Here is an 18,342-nt window from a genome sequence, read left to right as displayed (position 1 = left end):
GTCTGCACTCTTATCCTTTCTCCTCCATTCCTCTTCCTCTGCCTCATACCAAGCGTTGTATTAAATGTATTTAATAGGGTTTCTTCATCTCAATGTTGGCATTAAAAACTAAATTAGCGAGTGCTGGGTATTCTTACAAGAGGTGCTACAATTTATAGCTCTCGTTTGCTTTCCTGCTGCATGTTCGAATTGTCTTTTTGTTCTTGTAGCTCTGAGCGCATTTGCTAAATTGTCTGTCTCAGCTTGAATCTCTCTGCAAGATGAATTTCAAGCCAGCATCTCATAAGCCCATTGTTACTGCTGCAGAAATATTGTAGCTTCTGCCCCCTTGGTTCTGGAGACAACAGTGTGGTTCCCTGGTTCTCTCAAAAGCAAAGAGAAACATAATTAATGACCTGATTCAGGAACACGCTTTAGCCCATTCATAACTTTGAGCGTGTTGGAAGCTGATGGAGCAGGCTGTTTGCTCGAAGTTAAGCAGGTTGTGGCATCGCTTGCCACAAGAGCTTCTCATCATAGATTTGAAACCCAGAAGGGCCCGCTGGAACATCTGGGCCTGCCACGAGCCAGAGAGTGCCTCTCAGTTCATCCTACAGCAAGCTTAGCTAATGTTTAAAGCAAAAGCATTTGGCCTTGATCAGAAAGCCACAAGAGATGGAGAGTTGACCACCTGCCTCGGTAGTCTGTTCTGGGCATAATTGCCTTTGCTGTTTAAATCTGAGCCTTGTTCCTAATTGGAATTTGTCGGGCTTGAACATTAGCTATTGCAGGTCTAAACTCTTTCATTATTCTCACACAGGCAAGATTTTTCATCCCTGGGAAGCACGTAGAGACTTTGGCAGTGCCCAGTACCCTGTGAACTTCCTGAGGTTTGGAAGGCTGCTCCGAGATCCCTCTCAGTTTAGGTGGATCATGGGAGCTCTCCTTGCCTACTCTTCTAGGTAGAGGCATGGGAATTTATTTTAAGGAAAAATCTTTTGTGTCCCAGGTCAAATTAGCCAGATCAGGTCCATATTTGTTTCAATCATTCAAGAACTATATGTGGCCCTGCTACCGGGAAGTATCCTCCACCCCAGCCTGGGACTTCAGATACTTCCATATCCTTTGGCAGGCATCCTACATGCAGGCCCAGGCCTGGAGGCTTGGGTTTCGGATGCCCTCGAGTTTCGTTTGCCCTCAGCCGTATGGCCGCAGGAGCAAGCTAGGGTTGAGTCTCCCATTTCCATAAAGTCGGTGTGTAGCCAAGATCCTCCCACTGCAAGCTGGCCAGTGGGAAGCTAACTATGAGGCTCTCATAGGGAGTCCTGTCCACAAGCAGACAAGGGTGCACCCTCCGCTACACAGCGCCGTTTTAATTGCATTACCTTGGTCAGGGAGGCGGTCTTCCTAGCTGCACCGGGGAAGACTGCTTTCCTGGCACGGGGATAGTACCTGCCAAGGAAATGTGTAGTAAACCTCCCACTTAGCTGCTAGAGTGGGAAGGTCTTGGCTTTAAGCCCCCTTTATGGAAATGGGAGACTCCTCCCTTGCTTGCCCCTGGGGCCTTACGGCTGAGGGCAAGCAAAACTCGGGGCATCTGAACCCCAAGCCTCTGGGCTTGGGCCTGCAAGTGGGATGCCTGCCAAAGGTGTTGGAAACATCCAAAGCCCCAGATGGGGGTGGAGGATGTTTGCTGGTAGTAGGGCCACTTACGATTCTGGACCGACTCTCGGATTTGGAATTTGTTTGGGCTAATTTGGCTTGGACTACGGAAAATTTAATAATTAATAAATAAATAAATAAATTTTCCCCAGCCACCATCATGGTCGTGGTATTTCCCTGGGAATTAGGACAGTCAGATTTGGGGTGGGGAAGAGCAACTGGGGCACTGATGGTTTCACAGACACTAGCACCAAGGAACTGATCAGCATCTCGGATTACATGGTGAGCTAGAAGATGATGAACTGTGTCACCGCAGTTCTTGCTTGGGTTCGGTTGAGCGAGCCTAGGATGGCTGACTCGGGGTACACGTAGATTCCTGCACACATGGTCGGAACCTGTGGGTCTATGGGTAAAGTCACTCCCATGGGTAAAAATGTCTCTGTGCCCCAGCAGGTCTGGAAGCGGTCCGGCGCGTGGTTCTACAAGGGGCTGCCCAAGTACATCCTGCCCTTGAAAAGTTCCAGCAAAGCCAACGACCTGTTCCTGCGGCCGCAACAACCAGAGCCTGCTTCGCAAGGGGTGAAGGGCATCGAGACCAACCGGTTCTACACCTGGGCCAGAGGGAGAGGTCAGTCCCCTGCGGCCTCCTTGCGTTGACTGTTTATGCTGGGCTCACAGCACCCCAAGTGTTGGGGGGAACTGCCTGAGCTGGGGAAAACTTTCCTTGAACATGCTTGGCTGGATGGTTAGGGCTGGGCAATAGGGGCAGGGCGGTTAAAGATTCCCTAGTGGTCATTGCATTGATTTGGGAGCTCTTGGGTTCTGCAGCTTACTTGCCGTGAGACTTGAATCACTTCCGACCACCTTTTTCCCTTCCTCTTTCCCCACCTGTTCTGTGCGGATGGTCCTGGGGTATCTGTTAGTGAGTGTGATTCTAAGTGCTGCTGATCTCTGCCCAGCTGCCATTGTTACGCCGGGCTCCATACAGAATAGAGACCCTGCCCCAAAGAGCTTGCTGCTTAAAAGATGTAGCCAGTGTCTTGCCCAGCCTTCCTGCCTTCTGCTGGTCTCTGACAGCTTCAGTTTAGTAGTGTCTTTCTTGCTGGTGTCAGAGAGGGCCTTGCTGTTTGAAATGCTCATAGCAATGCTGGGAAATGTTCAAATTGGACCCTGTTCTCTGAGGAGATGGGCTAGCGTGTTTTGAGTGAGCAGCTCCCCATAAATATCATTCAGGTGGCAAGCAGAGTCAGGAACCAGCCAAAGAGCACAAAAGCTGCCTTGATAACAGTGTTCCTTTAATAGGAATAAGCAATGCAGAGCCTTTCTCCCCTGCTCTGGCAGATATACAGCTCACTGCCATTTTATAGGCAGAATAATATGATCACGGTCCTTGCCCAGGTTTATGTCCTGCTTTCTTCCCTTGCTATTCTTCCTGCCTCTTGTCCTTTAGACAGCTTTCCGTGGGAGCCCCCAGTCATAACTCATGAGCAAACTGGATACAAGAGCATTTAGTTCTTTTCATCCTTGCCCTTTAAACAGCTCTCTCCTGCTAGTGCCCTGCCTGCCACAAAATTGCCACCCAAGAGGACCAGGTACAGACTCCCCCCACCTTGCTCAGAGGCAGATAGGCTCTACTTGTGGATTTTTTCTTCCCCACATAAACAAGGACAGCTTTGAGCATCCTAGCTGGAGATAAGGGCACCTTGTGCTGGACAGAATAGCAGGATGCATCCCTGCCCCAAGGAGCTGACAGTGCAAACAGATGGGAGAGATGACAGCTGGGATAAGGGAAGTTTTGTATCCCCATTTCACAGAAGGACAACTGAATTAGAAAATAGGATTCATAAAATTCCACAAAATGCATACCTTATTCATAAAAGTCCATAAAATTCAGTTCATGCATCCCTTGCATCCTGCTGGTGCCCTGTGTCAGTCAGCCTTGCCTCTGATGCTGACCTCAATCACTTCTCCTTCAAGTCTCTCAGCCATTTAGGGAACGCCCTTTGGCTTCCCTTGTGACAGTTGTTTGCATGCAAGCCGTTCACTGCCTCCTTCCAGGCAGAGGTTACAGATCAGTCTGCTGCCAGTCTGCGTGTGTGGCTGACATCCCCTTGGCACTGATCCCAAGGTGACGTGAAGTGACACCTCTGAGATGGACCTGAGGTCTGTGGTGTTGGTTAGCCAAGGTGTTCGGTAACACATTAACAGGCCAGCGTGGACCTGGCTGGGAACCTTCAGCTCATATCAAAGTGGAAAGCATGAGACATGGCCTCTGTTACCCGCACCCTGCCAGACCTCCACCCAGTGACAACACATGCGTAGCACCTGCCAGACCCTGGGCAGGCCAGGACCTGGCAGGCTGCAAAATGTAGAGCTGCCTTATTAGGCAGGATGTCCTTGGGAATGAATCATGGCATTACTGTCCTTCTGACAGAACGGATGAGGGCTGCTCCTTATGGGATTTTTGTTACCTTAGGCAATAGTAAGGGGGAAGATTGGCTTAACAGACACATTCCAGCTCTCTCAGGCTTGGAGGTGGGCTCTGTCTCCAGGCTTTTATACAATTTTTGTTGAGTACGGGGATGCTGGATGGATGCTGGGTCCCATCGCATTGCTGCAGGGCTCAAGCCAAGCTTCCAGGCTCAGCATTAAGGGGAATTAAAAGGAAAACCAGCCTGGCACAGGGAGCATAATTGGCCTGTTGCTTTGAGTGGCTCAGTTTAGCAGCTCAGGTTGAGGCAGCTGCTTCCCACCAGCTTGGAGAGGGCTGGGAGCAGAAATCTCTTCTCTGTTTGTGGCAGCCAAGCAGAAGGGGCTCATTATTCCGGCTGTCAGGTTTAGGTAAGCATTTGTCACATTATATTTTGCACAATTAAAGTGACAGCCCATGTTGGTGAATCCAGCTGTTTGTGTTCGCGTCCCAGAGTTGTCCCGCACAGCGGAGCATGCAAGGCAGTGGCAGTGGCAGTGCCAATGTCAGCAAGGGCTTAGATCAGTCAGTCATGAGTGCCCTGCCCTGATCTGGGTTAAGGAAGGGGAGGATGGTCTGATGGGAGCCCAGAGAGTCTCTGCTCTGCTACAGGTGGCCGGTGAGACCTTTCCTTGAGCCCCCTATAATGGAAATAGCAGCCCTGCCCTTCCTTACTGTTGTGCTGCCAGGGGCAACTTTGGGCGTGCATGTACCACATCGGCGGCTGTTCACATCCCACCCCTCTGCACATGGTGCTCTGGGCTGGTACCCAGTGCTAGCTCTTGAGCCCTTGTTCTCCAGCAAAAGGGGGTTGTTGGGTTTGTTTTTCTTACACACCCCTCTTTCCTCGCACACTCACTCACCCTGGGATTTGCTCTTGCCTTTAGTTTTTCCTGTAATAAACAAGCCGTTGCCATGGGAATGCTGTGATTTTTATTTAAGGCACAAACATGTATTGTCACTGGGAGAAAAGCACATTTCTGAGGCTGGAGGATGGCCCGGTTAGCCGTGATGGCATGCATGTCGGTGTTTTGCACTGGGTCAGGAGGGAACCGGCCAGTTAGAAGCAGGGGGAAAATAAACAGCAGGGATTTCCTTTGGTCAATGTTTTTCTCTTGCAGAGAGAAATTCAGAGCAGCTGGGGGAAAACCCGGTCCCTGAGCTGCTGCTCTGTGTGGTGCCAGAGCTGCACGCTGCCATATTTTTCCCCGCTGCTTTTCCAACTCTTGTATCAAAGTGTACAAGTTCGTGGCCAGGGGAGGCACCGGCACATCTCTCCGCAGGTGGCACAGGGAGAAGCCGCAGGTCAGGACAGCACAGCTTTGTTTCCTGAAGTCTTTGCCTGTAAGGATGTTGCCCTACCTTGCTGCTTGGAGGGGAGTTGGGGGAGTGCTTAGCAGCCCAGGGGTGTTGGCAGGCTGCCCTGTCTGTGCTGGGAGCCATGCAGCCCGTTTTGACTGCACGTATGGGGACCCTCTTCAGCCAACCAGTGCCTCAGCTGCAGCCTTACACGGTCCGCACCCACCCTGGTGTCCGTGTCTCCCCTTTCTATGTGGGGACCTTGTTGGCCACTGACTCTGTGGCACAGAGAGAGAAAATGGCTTTTGGAGGCCATGCGGTGAGTCTGTGGCTGATCTGGGAGTGGATCCTGGGTCTCCTGCAGGGGGTCCAAGCAATTGTGGTCTGGAGACCTCCCTCTCACCTCTGCCACAGATTCCCTTGGTGACTGTGGGCAAGTCATCTAGCTTGTTTGTGCCTCCATCCCCCAGCTGTGCGGTGGGGAGCATAGCACCAACCTACCTCTCATAGGTGCTGTGGAGTTAAATCCACTGCAGACTGTGAGGCACCCAGCACTGCAGCGATGGGGTGCAGATAGATTCAGCCCTGAGGTCCGCCTGCCTGTATCCCTGCTGGTCCCTCAAGAAGAATCTGTCCTGTCCTTCTCAATCCTGGCATGATAATTCCTCTGTGTGCAAATGAACCTGGGCTCTAACTGTGGCACCCAGGAGGGGAGGACCCTTTCTCCTGTGGGGGTTTGTTGGCTACTCAGCTCTCCACTTTGCTTGGGGTGTGTCGTGTTCCCTTCCCTGTGGGTTCAATCCAAGCAGATGTTTTTCCTGAGCCTCTTCTATGAGGTATCATGGGGGGTTTTGTTGTTGTGGTAAGACGCTTCTCCTCCCCTGTGGTCCCTGGGGATTATTGCTCTGGGAGAGAGCGCTCAAAGTGCTTTTAAAGATGTGGTGTGAACACAGAGCTGTACTCGGCTCATAAGCAGAACCCCGATGCGTGGGCCTGGATGCCTGGCACTTGCTGGAAAGATTAATGCGGCCCAATGCCCAGGTGAGAGGATGCAGAAGCCATCAGAGACTTGCCTATTCATAGCTCTGGGGCCAGATAACCTGGTGCTGTCCTTCCTGAAGTCTCCAGGCCAAGAGGGGGCTTGCTGGGTTGGCACATGCATAGAGAGAATGGTGCTGCTGAGCTGAGAGGTGGTATCTTCCCTTGCCCTGGGGTCAAAGGGTGTTGTGCTGCCAGAGGTGCCACCCAGGCCTCCGTGGCCTTTGCCATTCTCTTAGCATCCACTCGACTGTCCTAGCCCAATTCCAGCTGAATTCCAATCCATCTTCCTCAAATCCTTCTGGGAGGCAATGTCTTTTTTCCCTCTCCTGGCCTAAACTGCTTCTGTGGGCTCTTAAGTTCTGGTGCAGAGTTGGCTGCCTATTCCAGTGACTTTATACTTTTTCCTTGTTGGCAGGGTGTTGGCCCCAAAGCACTGCAGGATGCTCAGAGGGGAGGTGATGGACAGGTGTCAGATGTGATAGAGAGCTGCTCGTTCTTGGGGCTCTTGAGGCACAGGGACATGTACCGCCTTCCCGTACATCTCGCAGAAGGGGCTGCCCACCTCTCCAAGGTCCCTCCTCAGCGTCCTCGGCAGAGGAGGGTGTGGGTGGGACTTGTCAGACAAAAACAGGAGCTGCTGCTGTTTTCTACCCGCAGGGGCCATAGGGGATATGTGGGCCCCCACTTGGACAGGTCCTGCCTCAAAGAGCCTGCAGCCTAGGTAGATGAGACAGATGCCAGTGGGAATGGGACAAGAGGCGTGGGGTGTTAAAGCACCTCCCCAAGGCTGCACAGCAGGCTAGGAGCAGAGATGGAAACAAGACCCAGGTCTCCCAAGCCCTGGCGCCTTCTCCACCAGTCTGTGCTGCCTTTCTGCTGTAACGGGGCTCCCCCACCCCAAGTACTTCTTGTGGCTCCTCTCTGCGCTGCCGTGCTGGCTACCCCCCAAGCTCCTTTTTGCAGGCAGCCTCAGAGTTTTTCACCCAGCAGTCACCTCTACTGATTTATTTGTTGCTGGTGGCGTTTCTGAAGCCAGCGGCGTCTCTCCTCTCCTGTCACGCTGCAAAGGCTTCATCCAGGTGTTTGCCGCTTTGTCAAATTGCAGCAGCGAGGCCGAGGCTGCTCCAAACGTTTTTCATTCATCAACATGAGCCATCGCCAATTATTTAAAGGAAAGAGCCAGAACTGCTGTGCGCCTGCCTGCTCTTTACCCCGCACTCAGGGGGAGAGGAATGATGCGGCCACAGCCCTCGGCCTCCCTGTGTGGGGTTTGTCCTGGACTCCCCATGCGTGTACCTCAGGAAAAGGGGACATGACATGTACTCCATGCACAGCTTTTGATGGATCAAACGGGAGAATTGCCTTTGCCACACTGAGGCACAAAGCCAGTTTTGGTTCCTCCAGCTGCAGGTGGATCCTGGAGAAGGATGAATTTCAGCTCTCAGTACTGCTCCAAAGTGTTACCGCTTGGTGAGCTGGAGAGTGATTTCTGTGTGTGTGCACACGCACACACATGCACACCTTCATGCCCTAATCCCTTCTACCTGCTTTTGAATGCTCCAGTAGGAATAAATCCTGTGGATCTGAAGACATGAAAGGGATGGTGACCCCCCCTGAAGTTAGCTGGGACACTTTTGTTACTGCTTGCAGAGGCACCATCTGAACCCAAGACTCAAGCAGCAAAGCACACACCCGTTGCTGGTGGAGCAGCAGCTCTTCCTTGAGCAGGGAGGCATCACTGAGGACCTGGAATTACCCTGAGCAGAGAGGAGCTGGGGTTCCCTTCCCCTCATGCAGAGGCCGAAGCCAGCGCTTTGGCTGACAACACAGCAGTACATCTCAGCCTGGCAGAGATGATGAAGGACAAACGCATCACGTGCCCTGAAAATGCAGCCACCCAAAAGGCTCCTGTTGATCTATCAGCATCTGCTGGAGTGCCAGATTTATGATTTCTGGTCTCCGTACAGCTCCAGCAGAAGGTCAGGGAGTCTTGGGAGAAAAATTGCTTTAAAGGGAAACATTAGCACAGTGGGTAAAATATGCTCTAATGGCCACCAATGGAAAGAGAGCAGACAGGCTGGCCCAGGAGTCAGAGGTGCCCCATACTCGTTAATACCTTTCACACACAGCCATTCCTCTCTGGAGCATTTAGAGGCAAACAGGGCAGCAAGATGATAAACCATCTCCTGCCGCCTTGTCCCTGGCCCTTCCTCGAGCAGTCTCTGTTTTGCGGAGCAAGACACAAAGCGATGTCCCCCAGGTGAATTCCCGAGCCCAGCTTTCATTTGTAAAAGTCTCTCCAAGACGGGAGCAGATGTGGCTTTGATGGATAGACCCTAAGGGGTCATCAACTATGCGTCACAACTGGGAGGGCAGGACTCCCCAGGGAGCCGGGGACTGTGGGAACCAGGCGGTTGGTCCTTTGAAAACCCAGCAAGAGACAAGTGCCAGAATGACCAGTTCACCAAGGTCCAGGCTTTCCAGCAGAAGACCTGGGATTTGGGGCTAGGGGTTTTGTTTTGTGTTTTTAAATTCCCTCTAGATACCTGGGAAAAGCCAGGGGGGTTTCATGATTTTACAACTCATTTGGAAGGCCCAGATGCTAGTGAGAATATGCCCTGTTGGCAGTGGAGGTCCGTTCCCAGTCAGCGGCTCTTGCAGCCCCTTTGGCAGGATTTATGAAAGCAGTTCAGAAGCCCGATGTCTGATGGTGCAGGTAGACAGAGTGCCCGGGGGCTGGGCCAGCCCAGGAGAGTGTCGCAGACACAGTAGGAGCTGGTGCCATTGAGGAATGCGGTGATCGGAGTGAGAAAATAGGCTGGCGGGCTGCGCTGTCTCTCCAGCTCTGCGGAGCTGCTCTGATCAAGATTGCTGTGCGAGGGGAGCTGGTGGGGAGGTCAATCTCAATAGCTTTCCAATAATGCCAACAGCCAGCTTTAATATACTCTGAGATAATAACACCAGAAATGCTTTATTTTTATTATTACATTTAAAAAAAAAATAGTTTGTGTAAAATGGAGAGCTGCTTCAACACAATAGTGTTTGCAGAGGCCCTGGACGGAAATGTTCAACAGGTTACATGTGCATGGAGAGAAAATACACCAGCCCTTTTGCCCTGCACAGTGTTAATAGGCTTGTATCTTTTGCAAAACACATGCAATGAATTTGAGCACCACGGAGAGCGGGTGACCTGACAGCTCTCGTTGCTACAGAGGTGTCTGAGCATTTTGCGGTCTCTTGTGACGTTGCCCTTAGCAGAGTAGCCAGACCTGGGAGGACCAGGTTGGACTCGGACCTGTTCAGCCTTCCTGTGAGGGAAATGCGCCTGTTCTTTGCATCTTGCATGGGTTCTGTAATGCCCTTGCTGGGGCGTGGGGCTGAGGAGGGAACTTGGCAGAGCCTGGATTCGTCACCTAACTCTGCCACAAGCTTCCTGTTGGACCTTGGGCAAGTCTTCTAAACACTGCGTGATTGTCTCCTCACCTCTGCATGGCAATAACGGTACTGTGCAGAGGATGACGGCTTGAATGTGGGGAAGATGCTCCGATACTGTGGTGATGGGTCAGAGGAAAGCTTACAAGCAAACACACATGAGCAGTAGGGCTTTTCCCAGGAGGCAGTTGTAGCTTGGGCCTTGCTTGACCTCAAATTTACCACTAGGAGCTGAGAACCATGTTCTGAACACTGGGCAGAAACACTACCTGCCTCAGTCAAATGGGAGGGATCTGTGGGGCACAGTCCGAAAAGCAGATATTTCCCTGTCTCCCCCCCGTATCTCTGCCATTGCATGAAGTGCTTTTGCTGTTGGGAGAAACTCCCTTCTCACTCCGCGTAAAGCAGCCAGCAGTCAAATTGGATTTTGTAAATGGGATGTAAGGAGCAGAAGTGCTTGCCTGTGCTGGCAGTGCAGCAGGAGGAGGTTACCAATTCAAGAGGTGCCCTCCGATTTCTTATCTGGGAAATTGAGGGTTTTTTCTGCTGAGTTTGCAAAAATGGTAGAGACTGAAAGAAAGCAGTTGCAGTAATGGAATCAGATTCAAGCAAGGGAGATGTGAATAATGCTCTGTGGGTTAGAGGCACTGTTTGCTGGGGGAGTAGTCTCCCTCTGGACCTCAGGAGAGCCCTGTTGCTCCGGATGTCCAGCAGCAGGACAGACTGAGTGCCCAAGAGTGTGTCGTGGGCAGCGTCGTGGGGGCTCATTGGCTTCCTCCCCTCTGCAGTGTCGGTCTACTTTGGGGGAAGAACGCTGCAGTGCTCTGTTTACCTGGTGCTTTTCATCACGGATCCCAAAGCCATATCTCCCAGTGGCTTGCCTGCACCTGGAAGGTGGCAGGGGTTAAGGTAAGGTGTGGATGCAAAGCATCACAGCTCTTCTTGAACAACTCCCGGAGGGGAACATGAGTGTCCACACCCAGAGTTAATTGGGAACAACTTCCCCTGCAGACAAGCCCTTCAGATCCTTGCCCCCATTTCATAGGTTGGGAAATTGAGGTGCAAAGAGAGAGAGAAAGGACTTGCTCAACACCACGCAGGCAAGTCAATGGGAAAGATCCGAGCTCTTCTGAGCACTGGCCTGGTCACTGCGCCTGCCCCTGCTGTTTTCCTGGCTCCTCTTGCTGCACGTCTGTCCCTGATCTAGTTGTGAAGCACTTGACAAATAATCGCAGGCCTCATTGATGCAACAATGGTGCTTGGCTCCTTTGAAATCTACGGGGCTGCTTTTGCCAAGTGCTGTTCTGCAGCAGTAGGGAAGTACAGCAGTGCATCCCCATCACAGCATGTGAGGCTGAGCTGTAGGTTGGGGAGGTGGAGGTGCTCAGGTGTGGCTTGGCTGTAAACGCACAGCACTCGCTGCCTTTTAAAGCACCTATAAAAAGTGAAGCACATCCTGTTTGGAAGTGAGTGGGAACAACTGTGTAGGAGCAGCAGGTAAAGCTCTTCTCAGGGAGAGAACGTGATCATCAAGTCCGTGTGAGCGCCTGTTTTATTTGGATCCATCTGTCACCCTGTTTGCCAAGTGCTAGGAACATTGTGAATAATCCTGACCCCAGCCTCCCCCTTCTCTCCCACAGTGGTTTCTAGCGACAGCGAGAGTGACTCAGAATTCAGCTCTTCCAGCCTGGAAGACAAGTCCCCGGCTGCAAGGTTACCAGGGTGCAAGTCCAGCAAGCACCAAGCAGAGTCAGGTGAGGAAGCGGGCTGGGAGGCAGCCTGTATGTGGGGGTGGTCATGGCTAGGGTGTGCTCTGGACTAGACCTACTGCTGCTGCTGCAAATTGTCTGCTGTTGCATGGGTGCAGGATCCAGGGGGAAGGAGCTCTGTGGGTGGGATCTGCATGCATGGTGCAGGGTAGCGAGGGGCCATGGGCCAGGGTGATCCCTGCTGAGGGCTACCCAGTTGTGTGGGCTTTAGTTCCAAGTCTGGTTCCTAGTACCAGGGACAACAAGTTCCTCTCTTACCCCAGACAGAGGGGCCCTGCCCAGGCTGGAGGGAGGTACTTGGGCAGGGTATGGGACCCCACAGTTGCCCTGGGTAGATCTTTTCTGTGGGTGCTGGTCTGGCAACCTGTGATGAGCTGGGAATGGAGATAGCCATATGACAACCTGCCCCCTCTGTATGTCCCCAGTGTCTAGCAGCGAGCCTCTTCGGACCCCTGGCATGGTCCTAGGGAGCACCCACTCTCCTGCCCTCTCGGAGAGCCGCAGCAGCCTGGGCAGTGAGCGTGGTGGAGGCCTCGGCACCACGGAGAGCTGCCAGAGCGACCTGCCAGCTGAGTCGTCGGACAGCGATGTCAGCAGAACCATCCCTGGTAAGCATGGGGCAGCAGGGAGCTTGACTCCCCGGGCAGCGCCGCCTCAGGAAGAGAGAGGCTTGCTCTGAGCCAAGCCAGGCAGTGCGGTATGCTGGGCAGAGAGGAGCTCTGGCAGAGAGCCAGGCTTCCCGTGTCATCCAGGGAGTAGAGCTGGACTCCATGGATGCTGGTGGGGCACCCCTTTGTGCTAAGTGCCGTGCTAGAGCAGCAAGGGCCAGGCCTGCTCTGAACAGCGGGGTGCTTTGGGATGCTTGGTTCTGCCTCTCCTCTCTATCCTTCCCCATCTCATGCCGCCTCCTCGCAGGTACCCCTGATAAAGCTCTGGGCCGAAGCTCTGTTCTCTGCCCAGCTGCTTGTGGCAAGGGCTGCGAGAGCATTGCGGCTTGGCATGCCCAGCAGCTCCAACTTAGTCACGTGCTAGGGTGACTTTCAGGGCAGGAGCCTAATGGGATGTGGTCCCCCATACAGCCTCAGGGTTTGCAGCCACCCTGGGGCCACTGCAGTCCTCATTCCCGGTGCCAGGTGCCTCCTTGGAGGAGACGTGCAGCCTCCCCACACACGAATCCAGCATGGCGCATCCAAGAGCAGATCTGCACGGGCTGCCGTTACAGCTGCTTCTGAGCAGCTGGAAGAAGGGCCTGTGTCTGCTCTCTGCAGTTTGCGGTAGCATATGCAGTAACCCCTTAAGTTACGGCTTTGCGCCCCTCTGCCCTGAGCCAGTGTTTCTGCTGCTCTCCCTGCATGGGTGTGACTTGGTTTCATGGCTCCTGTGTCGAGGTGTAAATTAGCTGTGAGAGCAGCAAGGAGGGGGCTGGCTTAGCGGGGCCCTCCCCTCCTGAAGACCCTCCATTTCAAATCCAGCCTCCCCTTCCGCCCTGCCAGCTTCCAGGGCCTCTTTCCCCAAGCTGCCTTGTGCTAGCGCCTGCTTAGCATAAAAATTCTTTCCCCTCCCCTCTGCCCCCAGGCATCCTCTTGATTACAGTGCTGCCCACAGGCACTGAGGCTTATTTTTAAGCCCCTTAAAAAAGCAGTGAGCATTGACATTCACAATTGACAGCTCCATTGTGATGCACTGGCTCAGACGCATGTGGTGAAGCTGCAGCCTGTGCAGGTTGGTCTCTGCTTGGCGGCTACGGGGCATCAGGATGTTGCTGCTACAGCTCTCTCCTGACATTGCTTGGCCATCCTTCCTTTTCTCCCCTCCTCCAAGTGCTGGTCCTGGCCTCAGAGCCACAGCTTCCCCTCCAAACCTTGCTTGCATGCAAAGTCTGGCGCTTCATGTTTATCCCTGCAAAGGGGCTTGGCAAGACTTGGGGAGCTGGTGTGCCCAAGCTGCTGCCCTTTGTGTGGATGATACTGCCTTGAGCCCCCCAGGGGTCTGTCTACACCCCCCAACTGCCTCTTCTCCTCCTCCTGTGCTCCAGAGCAGGTTTAGAGGGTTTGCTCTTTGGGACTGAGCACTGTCTGTACAGCACCCAGTGCAGTGAGGTCCTGATCCCTCCCTGGGGCTTTGGGGTCGCACTGCAAAGCAGATACTACTCCCAACAGCCACAGGACAGCTTTTCTGTTCAGAAGAAAAGAGCCTTATTGAGAGACTGGTACTTTTGGCAGGAGAGTTGGTAACTGTGCTCCATGTTGCCTCCAGGGAGCATGTGGGGGCAGGGGTAGATTCGGGTGTGCTGGGGACAGATTTGTGCTTGGCTGGGGTCATACCCTGAAGAATTCTTCCATCCTCTCCGCAGTCTGCAGCTCCTCTCCCTGCCCTTCACATGGCAGGGGTCAGCGGTGTGATGAGAGAGAGGGAACAGGCATGGGAGAAAGATCCCATGTCTTTCAAGCTGCCTGTACCTTGTTGCAGAACAAGTGCCTGGCAGGCGAATGTAGTTGTTGCTTTTCTGAAAGACTATGACACTTGCTGACACTCTCATATTAGCAGCTCAAGTTTTGTTCTGGGTTTTATTTTTACATCTCATGCTCACCTCTCCTCTAATTCTGCACCAAAGTGGTAACGCTGCAGAGGCCTATGGCATCCTGAGAACAAAACCCAGGTCAGAGACACGTTGGCAAGTCACTGCTGCTTCCAAAGCAGCTACTCTCTAATATCCTCTCGCTCTCCCGCTCCAGCCCGGTGGAGGCTAGGATGGCAGTTTGATCAAGTGGTTTGGGTACAGGGTAAGACAGGAGACAGGTGAAAAAGGTCATGAACTTCCAACGTAGTTTTAACAACTGTGGCTGAGATTTCTAAACCACATCCTTTGTGTGCATGATTCCCATTAAAATAAGCAGCATTTACGAGCGAGATGGGGTGGGGTGGTGAGACAGGACCCACAATTAGCCAGCCTGGCCCTGCCCGAGGGTCCTGTACAGGAGATGGAAGTCCAGATCCCAGAACAACTTTGTAAAGATCAGCCCCCAACTGCTAAAAGCACAGGTCTAAATTTCCCCAAGTAGCTAATCAGTTAGAGTGCCACAGCTGTGAGCTCCCAGCCTGAGATGCTCTGAAAGAGGCCTTATTTTTAGAGAATAGGGGTTCAGTGCTTTCTGAAGATTGGGACCTTTAAGGCATTCCTGCCTGTTTGCCATGTTTCCCTTTCCTCATTCATTTAAAAGCATAGAGTGAATGCAATGCAGGTAGCCAGGTGTTGCAGTGACATCCCTGGAGACAGCAGGGCTAGTTGGGACAGTGGTTGCAAGGTGAGGTGGAAAGGGGTGTTCCTAGTTACTGAGCACCATGGAATTTTATCTGAAAAAAATATTAGAATTTATTGTCTAGAGATGCAAGGAATGGTGAGATCTTAGTCGTCTCTCTTAGTGCCAATTCGGCAATGTGACTCACACTGTTTCAGTCACAAAGGGTTTTTTGTCATGTCTTAGGAGACACCACAATTAAAAACAAGCAAAATAATCACAACGATTAACTCTGACTGTTTTCTGTTAAAGAAAGGCAATATTAAACAGAACCAAACACAAACAGTGAATAATAGTTCCTTCAGGCACCGGCTCTCCTGTATGTCGCTTGCTGGGCAGTTTTGAACAGGTTTCCCCTTTCAGAGGGGGTCTGCCCCTTGCGTCCGGGGGCTCTCTTTTCAACAAGACTGAAGTGTGTTACTTCCTAGATCAGTAGTGGGTCCTATTTCAGTTGCATCTGTGGACAGATGTACACATGATGTGCTTCAAATCGTACTCTAATTTGAAGAGAGAGAATTTATATCATTATAAGTACGCTTTAGGTAATGAAATCAATCTAACTGAATTTAAAGGACTAAAATACTTCATAGGTGGACAGATAAGCTGCATCTGAGAGACTAGTGAAGCCCGTTTGGTCTGTTGTGGATAACCTAAACAGTTTACATTTGGACAAAGGTGAATCGTACAACTAAATCCTATGAAACTGAAATTTTAAACTCAGTTACTTTAACAACGGCATTTAGGGAGCTGTCTTATTGGGTATCATGAATCTTAATTCCAAGTGAAACCCAACTTCTCTGTGTTTCCCAAGGTTAGCTTATGTTTCGTCCCCATGGATGGAGGGTCTAAACAGTGAGGGGCAGAAGAGGAGAAGCCGTAGCATTTCAATCTCCCATTCAAACTGGTGTAAGAAAAATTGAAATCCACTTCCTGGGCTGTGCTCTTCCAAACCTCCCCATGCCATGATGCTGAAGTAACTGTGCTGAGTTGGAAGGGGGTTGCTTCTTGACACTGCTCTCTGGCTGCTTTCCTCCCGGCTGTTCTTGCTAGCAGAGGGGACAAACAGTAATGAGAAGCTTCTGATGAGGGCTATGGTGATGGCAGCGCTGTGTGGAGTGGAGGGATGTGAGCCGAGCACTGCTTCTCAGCTTTCACAGCTCAGGGGTGGTCCCCTCTTTCAGGGCTTGTCTGGCTTAGGAAATCAGGGCTGTCTTTCTTTTCCTGGTCACCCCCTTTGGGGGTTGGTTTAAGTAGCACCTTTATCTCATAGATGTTCAGGCTGTTAATACCTATCCTGTAAACTTCTACCACCTTTTTCTCATGGTAGGAAATTCTCAGGGCATTTTTTGAAGTTAGCATTTTTGCTTTTTCTCCTATTCACTCCCTTTTCTGAGATTTCCCTTTAGTGACATCAGGGCTTAATAGGAATTTAAATCCTGCTTCAATTGGATCTAAACACCCTAATAGCATGGAAAAAATTTCTTTTGGATCTCAAAATAGTCCCTTTAAACTTAATTAACTATTTGAATACGACAGTAACTTCTTTAATGACTGATTCCTTGACAGTCTTTGGAGGTGACTTCAGACTCATTGAGTTGGGTAAGGAAGTTGCTTCAGCATTGTTGGTTCATTAATTCATTCCCAATTGACATAAATATTCTGCGTAACAAGTTATATCAGTAACCAGCTGTAGCATCAAGCAGTCTTGCTGTATGTGTACATACAAACACCCAGTCACAAAATAATGGCACTAGGAGATTACTACAAGAGGCTTCATGTAGATGCCGAATACTTGTAAATGTGCATCTCCAAAGGTGTTGGTCCCTTTGTGCATTTAAGGAATTAGAAGGTTTTCCCCTTCAAGAAGGAGCAGAAATTAGCCGGAACCAAAACTTTCCCCACCCATACATGTTTTTCTTAAAGTGACAAGAATAAAAGACTTGCAAAGCCTCTAAAACAGAGCATGTTCAGTACATCTTTGTTTTAAGATGAAGGCTGTTCCCCTGAAAATGGAGGGTGTTGCCCAACTATGCTTAGAGAGCAAGACTGCTGGTTTTTTATGTCCACAGTTTGCACTTGAGAAACCTTCTATGAAATATTTTTATACCAAGCCCAGAGTGCCAGATCTGGGGCTTATAAATCTTTCAGAATAACGTGTGATGAAAGATGGCATAAAGAGAGAGCTGTCCCAAAGGTGTATATCTGTATTTCCGAGTCTGTGTAAATGTGCCGAGCCCAGCGGCAGGGGTCTCTCCATAGTTTTTCTCCTCATCCCATATGAAAATGACAGTCTCTCCCATTCAGTAGCGGTGCCGGCAAGTTCCCAGTGACCAGACACTGTCAGAATAAATGATTGTGACATTGGTAGCGCCTCGTGCATCGCCATTAGGTCCAGCTCCTGCAGCAAGCTTTCTTGTGCAGCCTGATGCTCTCAACCGGGCCGCTCCCAGGGCAGAGAGGAGTTGGGTCTCCCACACGTGCCCAGTGCCTGCTCGTTCTGCTGAGAGCCAGGAGGAAGAGCCGCTGGGACTGGAGGAGGTGGATGCCAGTCCAGCAGGAAGGGCTCTCGAGACCTTGCCGGCTGCCCGGAGCCAGCCTCCGCTCCCAAAGGGTCTCTTAGAGCCCGAGTAAACAGACTGGCTTTTTGTGACTGTCTTTTGAAGTGATTGGTTCAGACAGGCTCGCTTAGTTGACATGAGACAGAATAAGCGCCAGGCTCCACTAGCAGTTATTACCCTGCGATCATGGCAGCCTTGTCAGATGCCTCAGCAAGACGGTCAGCATTGCCGGAGCTTCTCTGGAAGAGAAAGTCCTGCTCGATTAGCTGGAGAGGCGGTTCCCTTGCCCTTGGTGCCCTGGGGGAGGCCACCAGTCATGACCAGGCAGCGAGGATCTGTTGCACCAGCTTTCAGGCAAACGCACGGGTGTCCTGGTGCCTCCGGAGCAGAGCTGTGGGGGAGCATCTAGGGGGTAACTTGGCTCTCCCAAGTGAGGGAAAGGAGGGAACTTGCATTTGCTTTTCCGTGGGAAGAGGAACTGCGCTTTACCTTGATGCTCCTTAGCATAAAACACAGGTCCCGAGATGGCCTATCTGCCTCCCTCTCCCTATGGCAGTGGGGGCCAACCTTTCCTCCAGGGACATCACAAATTAATCCCCACACCCTCTCCCTGCCTGATCTGCTTCCTGCCTTGTGCTCCCCGCCTGATCTGCTGCTCTGCTTTCTGCTCCCTTCCCTATCTGCAGTCATGCTGCCTGCCTTCTCAGTCTGCTGCCCGCCCCACATGCAGGCTGCCTTGTGCCACTTGTGGCATGCATGTCACAGGTTGGCTACCCTTTCCCCGTGGGATTTAGGTTGGCAGTTGAAAAACAGCAGGAACACTGGCAGCAAAA

General features: G+C 51.7%; 1 protein-coding gene across 11 annotated transcripts in view; it reads left to right on the top strand.

Moving 5' to 3' along the window:
* RPH3AL (rabphilin 3A like (without C2 domains)) overlaps positions 1 to 18,342 on the top strand; it is an 87,794-nt gene that overhangs the window by 63,899 nt on the left and 5,553 nt on the right. For 10 of the 11 annotated variants that reach the window (XM_025214841.1, XM_025214848.1, XM_025214843.1 and 7 more), the window contains exons 6-8: positions 2,092 to 2,269; positions 11,524 to 11,637; positions 12,078 to 12,260. In XM_025214841.1, coding sequence (XP_025070626.1) covers positions 2,092 to 2,269; positions 11,524 to 11,637; positions 12,078 to 12,260 — 475 coding nt within the window. The remainder of the gene's footprint in view (positions 1 to 2,091; positions 2,270 to 11,523; positions 11,638 to 12,077; positions 12,261 to 18,342) is intronic. The other variant, XM_025214849.1, reaches the window with a different exon arrangement.

Source organism: Alligator sinensis, unplaced genomic scaffold (assembly GCF_000455745.1).
Source record: "Alligator sinensis unplaced genomic scaffold, ASM45574v1 scaffold1801_1, whole genome shotgun sequence".
Lineage (NCBI taxonomy): Eukaryota > Metazoa > Chordata > Crocodylia > Alligatoridae > Alligator > Alligator sinensis.
This window is presented reverse-complemented; position numbering and strand designations above follow the sequence as displayed.